This window comes from Balaenoptera ricei, chromosome 4 (assembly GCF_028023285.1).
Source record: "Balaenoptera ricei isolate mBalRic1 chromosome 4, mBalRic1.hap2, whole genome shotgun sequence".
NCBI lineage: Eukaryota > Metazoa > Chordata > Mammalia > Artiodactyla > Balaenopteridae > Balaenoptera > Balaenoptera ricei.
This window is the reverse complement of record NC_082642.1, coordinates 74,223,714-74,237,143: the sequence shown is the minus strand read 5'-3', so window position 1 is coordinate 74,237,143 and position 13,430 is coordinate 74,223,714. Positions and strand designations below refer to the sequence as shown.

The following is a 13,430-nucleotide window of genomic DNA, read 5'->3' as shown; positions in this document are numbered from 1 at the left end:
GACTTCCCTTGTATGTTATTTGTTGCTTTTCCCTTGCTGCTTTTAATATTCTCTCTTTATCTTTAATTTTTTTAATTTTGATTACAGTGTGTCTTGCTGTGTCCCTCTTTGAGTTAATCTTGTATGGGATTCTCTGAGCTTCCTGGACTTGGATGACTGTTTCCTTTCCCAAGTTAGGGAAGTTTTCAGCTATTATATCTTCAAATATTTTCTCAGGCCCTTTTTCTCTCTCCTCTCCTTCTGGGACCCCTATAATGTGAATATTAGTGTGCTTGATGTTGTACTAGAGGTCTCTTAAACTGTCCTCATTTCTTCTCATTCTTTTTTCTCAGCAGCAGTGATTTCCACTACTCTGTCTTCCAGCTCACTGATCCGTTCTTCTGTATCATTTAGTATACTATTGATTCCTTCTAGTGTATTTTTCATTTCAGTTATTGTATTCTTCATCTCTGTTTGCTTATTCTTTATATTTTCTAACTCTTTCTTAAAAACTTCTAGCTTCTCAGTCTGTGCAGCCATTCTCCTCCCGAATTCTTTATCTTTACAGTCATTACTCTGAACTCTTTCTCAGGTAGATTGCCTATCTCCATTTCACTTAGTTCTCCTTCTGGGGTTTTATCTTGTTCCTTTGTCTGGAACGTATTGCTCTACCACCTCATTTTGTCTAAGTTGCTATTTGTATTTTTATGTATGTGGTAGGTTAGTTACATTTCTCGACCTTGGAGAAGTGGCCTTCTGTGGGAGATGTTCTATGCATCCCAGCAGTGCACTCCCCTCTCGTCACCCAAGCTCTGTGCTCTAGGCTGGTCTAGAGGCTTGTGCAGGCTTCTTGGTGGGAAGGGCCAGTGCCTGACCACTGGTGGGTGCAGCTAGGTTTTGGCCCTCTGGTGGGCAAGGCTGTGTCTGGGGTGGCTATGGGCTCAGGATGTCTTTAGGCAGCCTGTCTGCTGACGGGTGGGGCTGTGTTCCCATCCAGTTAGTTGTTTGTCCTGAGGCACCCCAGCACTGGTGCCTGTAGGCTATTGGGTGGGGCCAGGTCTTGGTGCTAAGGAGCCAAGATGGCAGTTGCCAGCAGCAGTGTTCATGCATTTGAATGTTCCCCAATATGCCACTAGTGTTTATGTCCCCATGGTGAGCCACAGTCACCCCCCACCTCTCTCCAGGAAACCCTCCAAGACCAGCAGGTAGGTCTGGCCCAGGCGCCTATCAAATTACTGAGCTTGCCCTGGGTCCTGGTGCACATGAGATTTTGTGTGTGCCCTTCAAAAGTAAAGTCTCTATTTCCTCCAGTCCTAAAGGGCTCCTGCAATTAAGCCCCGCTGGCCTTCAAAGCCTAATGCTCTGAGGGCTTGTCTTCCTGGTCCTGGACCCTCAGGCTGGGGAGTCTGACATGGGCCTCAAACTCTCACTCCTGTGGAAGAATCTCTGCAACATAATTTTTCTCCAGTTTGTGGGTTGCCCACCCAGGAGGTATGGGATTTGACTACATTGAGTGTCCCCCCCTCCTACTTGTCTTGTTGTGGTTCCTTCTTTATGTCTTTAGTTGTAGAAGGTCTTTTCTAGTGAGTTCCAGTTTTTTTCATCAGTGGTTGTTCTGCTGATAGTTGTGATTTTGGTGTGCTTGTGAGAGGAGGTGAGCTCAGGGTCTTTCTACTCTGCCATCTTGGCCACTCTCCTGTAATCCAAGTTTTGATGTGAAATTTCACATCTAGGATGAGGGGGAGAAAACATGACTCTTGGCTAGACCTGGCCTATAGGCCACCAATTTGCAGCCTCTGGTTTAACCTAAAGTTTCTCAAGCTCATTTGACCACAGAACTCTTTGTCCCTAAAACACTTTTTGAGGAAATGCTACCACACATCATTAGCCTGCCCAGCCCTTCGAGGAAGCCCCATCATAAGGTCCCTTCCTACACCTAGTCCTCCTTCCCTGTTCCAGTCCTCTGACCTAAAGTATGCTCCAGTTACTCTGGATGTGTGTTAAATTACTCCAGTACTTGTGACTTAAAACAACAATATTTATTTTGCTCAAAAATCTGCAATTTGGGTAGGGCTCAGAGAGGATGGCTCATCTTGGTTCCACTATGTGGCTTGAAGGCTGGTAGTAATGGCGAGGGGTTGGAATCATCCAAAGGCACTCCCAGTCACATATCAGAAGGCTTACGCTGGTAGTCACCTGAAACCTTAGTGTGGTAGATGGCTAAAACACCTACAGGTGGCCTTTCTTTGAGGCCTGGGCTTCCTTCCAACATGGCAGCTAGATTCCAAGGGTGAGTGGCTAGAGAGTAAAAGAGAGGCAGGCAGAAACTGTATCACCTTTTAGGATGTAGCCTTAAAAGTCCCACCAGTTCACTTCCATTGCATTCTGTTTGTCAGGGCAAGTGTTCAAAGACAGGGCCACAGACTCCACCACTTAATGGAGTGTGGCAAAGTTCTGAAGAGGCTGGGGGACCAGAAACACCACTGTAGCCACTTTTGGAAGATGCAATCTGCCGTAAAAGGAAAGAATAAATATCTTGAATTCCAGATCTTTTATTTACCAATAATAGGGTGATTTTGAGCAAGTAAGTTTATTTCTTTTTGCAATATTTGTTCACCTTCCCTTGAATGCAGTTACCTCTATTTTTATTTTATCATTGGACAGTGAGCTTCTTGAGAGTAGCATCCACATCTAGGTGTTTTGTGTTGTTTAATATTGCTATGATGCAAGCACAAACATATAGTTTGGGTTTAGCAAATATTTCTAATGCCTTATTTTATAAGGCTGGTAGGGAGTTTCCCAGTGACTTTCCCCACTTGGAGACATGGCTAAAGGAGAAGAAACCCCTTTGGAACGGAGTCACATTGCTTGCCGTTCACTGTTATTCTGTGCCTGTCTCAGCCTAACCAGTGTTGTGGCTGGGCTGGCCCTTGTATTTCTTACTATGATTGCAAGATGCCCTCAGCAATAACTATCAGGAAACTTTTAAAGAAAAATAAACGTTTATTACTTACAGGTCCTAGAAATTACATGGCACACCTGGGACCACACAGCAAAGTCACAGGTAGAGAGAAAGAACGCAAGCATGGGTCTAGGGTTCTCCTTTTATTGGGTTTGAGAGTGGGGGCCTAGGGTTTCAAGGGCCCACTCTTTATTGGTGAATTTAAAGCATAAGAGTGGGAATTTAAAGCTCCAGAAGAGAAAAAAAACAATCCTCCCAAATGGTCAGTTGTCAAAGAACTCTAAAACAAAGGAGCCTGGGACGTAAGAGAGGGGGGTGGGGGGGCCACAGCTTGGCCCTTTATCTAGTCTTGTAGCTAGCAATGTGTTTATTCGAGATAGCCAACTTTGAAGAGGATGCCATCTTTGGAGCGGGTGCCTCTTTGAAGTGGATACCTCGGCAATCAAAGCTGAAGTCAGGTGCTTGCTTTACAGGAAGAAAAGCTAACAGCCAGGGCTCACACTATAACTATCCACCTGCCCCTTCCCTCCTCACATGACTTGTTGCATGGAACATGAGACAAGGCTCAAACCCAAGGGCCCTCCCCATCTCCCCAAGCCTGTGGTAAAGTAGCCCTGTAGTCTCCTGCCCTTAGCAGCCCAGAGAGCAGCCAGGAGACCTACAGGAAATAAGTAGCCTCTGAGAAACTGGCCTCACAAAACCTTACTCCCAAAGCAACAGCAAACACCAGGCTTAGTCTCCAGACCTCATTTCAGGGCACCTTAAGGGCAGTTCTTTGTTATGAATGCAAATACCCCTGGAGCTACAAACAGAGATAGGATCGTGTAAAATTCTGGTTCTGCAAAGGCGTTCATTTGTTAATGAATACCCTAAAAGCCCTTTCAAAAATGACCCCTGCCCATATGGACAACAGGCTTTGTTCATTGTTCTTTAATACTCCATTCCTCCTTGCCACTTGCCAGGTGAAGAAGAATAGAAAGCAAAGAACAGGAAACTCCCTTAGAGTCTCTGTTAGAAATGGCTCTTGGTTAGTCTGCTCAAGCTTTGTATTGCATTATCTCCAGCCTCCTGTGCCCGTTCCTCTCCTTCCCATCATTTCAACTTTTCCTCCCCACATTTCTGCAGCTAACAAGCTGGCATGTTGTTTGGTGAGAGCCTCAGGCTGTTTGTCCAGGTGCCTGCCAACATTGGCAGTGATGGCCAACTCCATTATACAGGGAAGCGTATCTAACCCAGAGGCAACTGGAAAATCTCTGTTGAGTGCTAGTACCAATATTTTTGTTTTTCAACACTTCTGAACCACACCGTTTACAGTTTGCGGGACTGCATCCTCTCTCAATCCTAGGAAATATTCTTTTTCATTTACAAATATAAAATAACATTAATTGCCAATTCCTTAGCTCTTATATGTTACAAATTCTAAGCACTTTACATACATTGCCTCACCTAATCCACACAACTGCTCTAAGAGACTTTTTTACATTTTACAGACCAGGAAACTGAGTTAGAGAAGTGAAGTAAATTGCCAAAAGTCACATGACAAGGAGCACAGCCAGGACTGCAGCCTGTTCTACCTGATGCCAAAGCCTGTCTATTTCCTCCCCTATACTGTTTAGCTTGAGAAAGGTACATGCATGACAGATCCATTTCTTATCTCATAAAGATTTTATTAATTTTAAACCTTCCTGTTTGATTCAGTAAATCAACTCATTAATAACACTGCAAACAAAGACACTCAGGCTTGTGAGAGACCATAGAATTCATGAGGTCAAACTGACCTGTGAACGTCTGTAGAGCACTCCTCACACTGGGCATTGTGTCTCTGAAGATTTCTAATTCTGGGGAGCCCATCCCTCTGAGGAAGAAGAAGCGCATTCCATTTTCATGCAGCTTCACGTTGTGTTTGATAAAAATCTGTCCCAGGCTTCCCTGGTGGTGCAGTGGTTAAGAATCTGCCTGCCAATGCAGGGGACATGGGTTCAAGCCCTGGTCCAGGAAGATCCCACATGCTGCAGAGCAACTAAGCCCGTGCACCACAACTACTGAGCCTGCGCTCTAGAGCCCACGAGCCACAACTACTGAAGCCCACGCACCTAGAGCCCTGCTCCACAGCAAGAGAAGCCACCACAATGAGAAGCCCGCACACCGCAACGAAGAGTAGCCCCCACTCACTGCAACTAGAGAAAGCCCGCACGCAACAATGAAGACCCAACGCAGCCAAAAATAAATAAATAAAATAATAAATAAATTTATTAAAAAAAAAATCTGTCCCCCTGGAACTGCCATTTATTCATCCTAATTCTGCTGCCTGCAAAAACAAGGCTAAACTGCTTGCTCTGCACTCAGCACCCCTCTGAGCCTTGCTTTACCAGGTGAATTGCTTCATAAACAGGCTTACTCCTGCCCATCCACTCGTGCCTGAAGAGACTCCAGTTTGTCAATGACTCTCACTACATGAGACACCCAGGGCTGCACCCAGAACTCAAACTAATTCTGACCAATCAAAATTCTATCCTATCCCTTGGACCTAGAGATTATCATACTAAGTGAAGTAAGCCAGACAAAGACAAATATCATATGATATCACTTATATGCAGAATCTTTAAAAAAAAATGATACAAATGAAGTTGTATACAAAACAGAAACAGACCCACAGAGATAGAAAATAAACTTATGGTTACCAAAGGGGAAAGAGGGAGGGAGGGATAAATTAGGAATTTGGGATTAACATATACACAGTACCATATATAAAATAGATAACCAACAAAGACCTACTATATAGCACAGGGAACTATACTCAATATTTTGTAATAACCTATAAGGGAGAAGAATCTGAAAAAAAAAATATATGTATGTCTAACTGAATCACTTTGCTGTACACCAGAAACTAACACAACATTGTAAATCAACTGTACTTCAATTTTTTTTTATTTTATTAAGTTTAAAAAAGAATTCCATCCTTGATCTGGGTGCTGCACATCTTTGATTGCAGCCTCAGGTCGAATATGTTCTTTGGGCAGCCACATGGAATCCTCAACTAACACTGAGCTGTCAGTCAACAAGTGATGTGAGTGGGGACATTTCAGCCACTCTTCACCAGCCTGGGCTACTAGATCCAGGGCAATGAGGTCCCTAACTCATCTGCACATAACTTCACTTCAACAAAAATTGTTTATTGTGGCAAGTACTTTATCCAAACTTGCATAGTGATTTTCATTCCTCACCTTGCAAGGGATACTTTCTTTTCTTTTGCATATGCAGAATGGGTTGGTTGGTTGTTTGGTGGGTTTTTTCTTTTTTTTTTAAGTTTTGATCCAATGACGGTTAATCAGTGGATATCTAAAGAGGCAAAAGGAAAGTCAGACTCTGCACAAGCAGAATTGACATGTAATCTCACATAGATCAGTTCCTTCACAATACAGCCCCAGGATGTTTCTAAGCAACTTATGTTTGACCCACAAAATTGAAAGGAACTCTATTTAAACTGGAGATAACCAAAATAGACTGGTGAATGGGAGCTGATAATATGCTGCTGTCCCTTAAAATTCCCTGGTTCTAAATTAAATTGCTTGTTTTCTTATTCTTTATATTTTAATTAGTATTTAATTTTGTCATGGTTCTTATAGAAATTTTTATATACTAGTTTTACAATCAAAAAGTGAAAGGAAAATGTCAAACATACTTTTAGAGAAATGTTTTAAAGTATATAATTTTTGGAGATCAGTGAACAGGGTAGAAGCCCCCTTCCAAAAAAAAAAGGGATCCTGGACCATGATGTCCCTTCCCCCTTACTCTGATCTTCTGAGTTAATCTGCACAGACAAAGAAGCCTGAGCTATTATCGAATGAGCTCAGTCTTCTCACTTTACAAATGATAGAAAATAACGTACAGATGGGTTTAAATGACTTGCTCAAGTTCACAGGGATAATTAATGGCAGCTGCTAGCACATACCTCTTTTCTTCCAAACCACTGATCGAGAATATCGGTATTGGAATTGAGAGGTAAGAGACTGCTGTAGTGTAGGGTCTTTGGAGAAAACGTCATGGAAGAATTGAAACTGAAAAGATGTAAGCTTATTTTAAGCAAATCTTACTTTTTCACTGAAATAATACATGCTAGCAATAGAAGATTTGGGAAATGCTGGAAAGTACAAGGGAAGGTGATGGGGCAAATTCCTCATAATCCCAACCCATGAACTCAGTACCGTGGGGTGCATTTCTCTATAGTCTTTTTTTCCTCACACATTACTTGTTTTCTATCATTGTGATCATACTACATATCAAGGAACATTATAAATCAAGGCCTATTCCATGTTGTAATAAACTCTTCATAAATACCATTTGAATTACCACATAACAGTCCATTTCTGCAATAATCTTCTTAACCTTGCTCTTATTTTTGAATAATTAGGCAGAAAGGAAAAATTTAACTGAAGAGGGGAAAGGTATCTAGAAGAGGGTATGTACTGATATATACAGAAAATTAAAACACCAAAATACTCACAGATGTGTATTTGAGCTTTGAAGTTATGGGTGATTTTTGTTTCATTCTTTATATTTTTCTCAATGGTACAAAAGCACTAGTAAGCACACCTACTTTTATTGAGCATTTACCATGTGCTTTATGCCACAGACACACTTTCTCTTTTAGTCCTAATAATGACTAACCAAGACCACTAGTCTATCTTCGTTTCAAGGATAAGGAAAATGAGACCTGGAGATATTAAGGGACTTGTAGAAGGCCAGTGATGGAGCCAGAATTTGTTCCCAGGGTCATATGAGGAGAAAGTGTCTATTCTTAACTACCATACTGCACAGCCCAAGTTTTTCATGAATATCTACCATTGTTATAATCAGAAAGCTATTTTAAAAATGAAAATGGATTGCAAACAATAGCTCGTTTCTGGTGTAAGCAGATAATGTATTACCTAGAGAGTGTAAAAAACAATCCACCAGCATCCCAGAACAGCTAAGAAAATCATCAATATGTAAAATCTCCTCGGTCATGTCTAAAATGTTTAAAATTCAAATATGTTTCAGGTTTCTCTGAAATTGATTAGGAATAGAAAAGAAGCAGTGTTAATTGCACTTATGTGAATGAAGTCTGGATTCTGAGACCAGATGAAAATTGATTGTGCTAAAAGTAGTCTTCTGTAATTAAATGAAACTGTGCAGGTGCACTTTAATTAGTCAGCAGAACTTATTCTAAGTGGTAACAGTCAATCCTGGTGTATCTCATGAAATTAGGGCCTGACAGCTCCACCTCAACGTGAGGTTCTCTTTCCACAGCAGTCTTATTTGTTCTTCTACTGCTCTAATTTGAAACTGCAGGAAAGGTGACTTTTGTAATGGAGATGTACACATTACAAAATCTTCCTCTTTCTTTCATTCAAAAGACTTGTAATCGCTTTAGATTCCAAGGAATCTCACTAAGGGAACTTAACTACCTTAGAAAGTACTTGAAGTCGTTGGTATTTCACATCACCCATTAGGGGGCTTCAGAAAGTCGGTAAACATTATAAAATTCACTTGATAGATTTCTCTTTGTTTCTATGCAGACAAGCTCAACCTGCATCTTTAAAAAGCTATTCAAGAAAGCGTCTCCTCAGTATCTAAATGTGCACGTTTCCTGGTATTTTAAAAAGGAAAGATAATTTTTCTTTTTATTATTTTTTAACCTTTCTTAAATTATAAAAAAAAATACTTATAGAAAATTCAGGAAGTACAGAAGAGCAAAAAAAGTGAGAAAAACATCACCCGTCATCCCTTCATTCAAAGACAGATTACTCCTAACATGGTAGGATATTTCCTTCTAGTGTTTTATCTAGCTGTTGTGTATCTGAGATCATTCTGTTGGCACAATTTGGTGTTCTACTAGAAAGACTCTTTGAAAAAGAAATTTTGAATTTTATTCCTAACCTTAACCTGGATAAGTGGTGTCCATTCCATGGGCTTCTAGCATATCAGACACAGATTATCAAGATGCCTGCTGTCCTGGGCCTTTGTTGAGGGAAGGCCTCTACTGAAGGGACAGGACCCGTATCTGGGGTAGGAATGAGTATTCTGGACATAATAAAGAAGGAGAACAAAAAGTACTATTTATTACTTGGTAGCCTGGGATTAATCACATTGGTCTGGCCCTTTTCCCCTGCATGTGCGTATTCAGAAGAAATAAGCTTATAATGATCATTCAGAGCAACTTTGAAGAAGAGGTTGCACCACAGAACAACCACCACCCCGGCATGAGGGTGGAGTAGAGGGTGAGACTGGGAGGATTAAAAGGTAAAGAACAACCTTTGATTGGATGTCAACAAGTCACAGAATTTAGAATCACAGAAATTGAGATTTGCAGAGAAATTGGATCTCAGTCCCAGACTCAGGTGTTCAAGGAATACCCATTTCTTTGTTTCCTTTAAAGAAAATAAAGTGGTTTCCAAGCATCTCTTTTACCAAACCGGCAGGTAACTTAGTCTCAGGCACCAAATATGGAAGTCTCATGTGGTGCCAGAAAACAAGGACAGAGCCTCCATCCTCTTTTCTGTCATGCTGACTGCTAACAGCCAACCAGGCCCCAAGTGCTTCCTCGAAATCCAGTTTCTCTCTATTTCTCTGCCACATGAGGATCAGAGTTCCTAGCACACCCTCTGTCATCCTCTCGGAGGTCGGGCCAACTTGCCAGGGAAATACCTAAAACCTAAGCATCATCTCCCGCTCCTCTCAGAACCCACCACCCTCCTTCTCTTTTCCTGCCCCTGCAAATACCCCCTCCTCTCTTAAGTTCTTTATGATACTTGCCTCTTTTTCCTCCCCTGCCCCCAGGACACCTCAGGTACTCTCTTCAGGCTTAGTAAAGTAGAAGCCAACCAGGGACAGATCTTGAAGAAAAATTCTGCCCCAGTCCAGGAACACACACCTCCCCTGAAGTAAAGGAGAGCTAATGGCCTGGTTTCCCTTTTGGAAGACTTGAAAGTCATAAAGAGGAAAACACAAAGCAGTATTTTTCAAAAAATCATCCTGCCATAGAAAAGACCTTGAAGGGCTTCACTGGTGGCGCAGTGGTTGGGAAACCACCTGCCAATGCAGGGGACGTGGGTTCGAGCCCTGGTCCAGGAAGATCCCACATGCCGCAGAGCAACTAAGCCCACGAGCCACAACTACTGAGCCCTCGTGCCACAACTACTGAAGCCCGTGTGCCTAGAGCCCGTGATCCACAACAAGAGAAGCCACCGCAATGAGAAGCCCGCACACCACAACGAAGAGTAGCCCCCGCTCGCTGCAACTAGAGAAAGTCGGCTCGCAGCAACCAAGACCCAACGCAGCCAAAAATAAATACATACGTACATACATACATACCTTGAAGAGGACTCAGTCGAGTTCACACCCAAAGCTGGTCTCCTTCATTCTTTAGCACCAGGAAGCCACGTTTGCCATAAGGTGATGAGCATGAGCTTAGAATGCAGACTGTGGTTCAGATCCTGTGCAATCCCAGCTTTATGACCATAACCCTCTAGACTCAGTTTTCTCCTAGCACAGTGCTTGGCACAAAGTAGGATCAACCAATATTGCTTTCCCTTGTCCATGGCCAGCTGCCTCCCCAAGTCACTGCCCAGCCAGTCCCAAAGCAGTTGCTCTAATTCCTCATAGCCTAGGAGCAACTCTAGGAGAGACTGCCCTTCCTAAAATGTGTGCCTGGTACCCACACTTGAAACTGTTCAAGGAATGGATTTATAGCTGAATTTGGTTTAAGTGATCCTGGTTCCTCAGATGGTAACTGTTTTCCTCCTGGAGAAAGTCAGAACTAATCTAGTTCGACACATTGAGCACCAAGTGCCCTCCAGAAGCTCTTCAACCATGAGTATCATTGGATGTGGCCAGTTTGAACACTTTATTCCTCCTCAGAACTCATTTTTATCTATGAGGAAAACTGTCTCTCTGGAAATAAACCAAATTATATAGCATGTTCTTAAATATATCTCTCTTCATTTTTCCTGTCTCCTAGTCAGATACAGAGTTTTGGGATAAGATGCAAGCAGAATGGGAAGAAATGGCCCGGAGGAACTGGATATCGGAGAACCAAGAAGCCCAGAACCAGGTTACAATCTCAGCTAGCGAGAAGGTGATCATTTCTCTTCTTACATATGCTGACCAGTTTTCTCAACCTCTGTGGATCATATTTTTATAAATTAGTTGATAACTATTTTGTGAAAAAAATCCAAGAATTAAACAGACAATTTCATGTCAATCTGACCTAAAATTCTGGCACACGAAAACAGCGTAATCTTCCAATGCGTGAAGGCAGCAAAGCTGGAATGGAATACCCTTATTTTTTATCAATGTTAAGACAGTTTGGCAGCCAACCAGAGCTTGGCCAGTTACTGAACTAACATTGAGGGCGGGTTAGAACAAGAACTGGGCTAATCCCACAATGCCTGAGCCACGTCAATAAGCTGACAGAAGTGATGTCAGTGGGCAGGGGGGTGAAAAGGGGGGCTTAGGGCTGTATTTCACAGGTGGTCTTTATGCTGCTAGCAAAGAACTCAGTGGAAAAGATACACTTCACACAACCAGGTCAGGTCCCAAGGGGATTCCTCAGAGATATTCCCCTGAGAAGAGCCCCAGCAAATATGTGAGTACAGTCAACAGCCAGTCAAATTACCCATGAAGTCCCAGTTGCTCTAGGATTTATGCTTTTAAAAGCACTTGGGAAAAAAACACTTGAGAAATAAGTTTAAATGACTTGAAAGAAAGAGATGGAAAGATTGTATTTTCTTTCACAGGGGAAACATAAATATATAAATGTTTATGTTATGGTTTTTTGTGGTAGAGGAATTCTCAGTCATACTCAGTTCTGGATAACATCCATGATATTTAGTTCAACCCAACAAATTTTACTGTTTGCTCTGGATACTGGGGACTATGATGAATAGTCTCTGATCTTGTGGGATTAGCAATCTATGTAGTCGTTGAAATGTCTTTCTCCTTCCAGTATTCTCTGTCCCACAGTAGTTGAGGCAAGAATCTCATAAAATCAGATCAACCATCTCATTAAAACTAATTAAGTTAATTTTCCACAAAGAAATCGAGAGTGAGAAGAGAGAACATTGATGTAGAACATCAGTCTCTGGGCTGTAATCCATGGACCAGAGCTCCCCACTCCCAGGGCCCCATATCCCTAACACCACTGCATAAGCTGGTCATACCCTGTGGATTTTGACAAAGAGTTTTGTCTTTCTAAGCACCTATGGAGAATGAAGGTCTCCATGTGATGTATTTAAAAACCTTAGTAGCATCATCAACAGACTAGCTTATTTGTATCTATCAAATTGGAAGGATTTTATGACAATCTCTGCTACTAAGATTGCAACAAATAATATCTCTGATATTTCTGATGAGAGTCTAAGTCAGGACATACTTTCTCAAAAACAATTCAGCTACATATATCAAGGGTCTCAAAATAGTTCATAGCCTTTAGCATAATAAATCTTTCTAGAAGTCTATCCTAAGGTAATAATCACATGCAGACAAAGATTTGAGCATGTGGCTTTCATTGTAGCTTTATTTATGATAACAACAACAAAAAATTGGCGGTAACCTGAATGTCCATCAAAAGAGGATTGATTAATTTTTAGCATAATATAAATAACTTTAATAACTAAAATTAAGTGGGGCTTAAGCTACAAACCTGCATGTATAGTATGAACTTAGTTAACTTATATACTCAGAAAAATACTAGAAGATTATTTGTACATTCTGTATTGTTTAAATTTTTTCAATAAAAGATGGTAACTTTAAAGCATACGTTCTCAGTGGAGAGATACAGCCCCCCCCAATGGGACAAAGACTGGTTTGAGAAGTAGAAGGTGAAAAAAATCTTAGATATTACAATGGTTTGTAGCCCTCCGAAGGGCCACTGTATATAAACAGATGTACAGTATGTGGTATTAACATTTCAAGGAAGTGAGTGGCAGCATTTAGCAAAAATATGTCCCAAAAGTCAGTATTTTAAAAATCTTGTGAGGAAATGGCTAAAACAAAAAGAACAAAAGAAATACCAGAAGGAAAACAAACTCCAAAATATTAACAGTGATCATATTTAAGTCATGACATTATAGGTAACTTTTTGTTTCTTTTCATATTATTTGATAACAAAATAAGATTATCTAACATTTACACAATGAAAACGTACCACAGTCAAAATAAGGGGAACAACAGCAATTTATACTTCATTGAAATTAATCAGATAATTTAAATAAAATTAATTGAATTCAAATTCAAAAAGAACTGACTGACTATAACAATGAAGAGTGAAATCAATGGATCTGTGTTGGCCCCTCTGTGTTGTAGGGATATTACTTTCACACTGAAAACCCCTTCAAGGACTGGCCTGGAGCATTTGAAGAAGGCTTAAAAAGGCTGAAGGAAGGGGACCTGCCAGTTACCATCCTGTTCATGGAGGCAGCAATTCTTCAGGACCCTGGAGATGCAGAGG

The 13,430-nt window shown here is 41.3% G+C and overlaps 1 protein-coding gene across 5 annotated transcripts in view; it reads left to right on the top strand.

Moving 5' to 3' along the window:
• Positions 1-13,430, top strand: part of PEX5L (peroxisomal biogenesis factor 5 like) — a 236,741-nt gene that overhangs the window by 208,637 nt on the left and 14,674 nt on the right. For all 5 annotated transcript variants that reach the window (XM_059922045.1, XM_059922044.1, XM_059922042.1 and 2 more), the window contains 2 exons: positions 10,941-11,057; positions 13,286-13,429. In XM_059922045.1, the coding sequence (XP_059778028.1) occupies positions 10,941-11,057; positions 13,286-13,429 (261 nt within the window). The remainder of the gene's footprint in view (positions 1-10,940; positions 11,058-13,285; position 13,430) is intronic.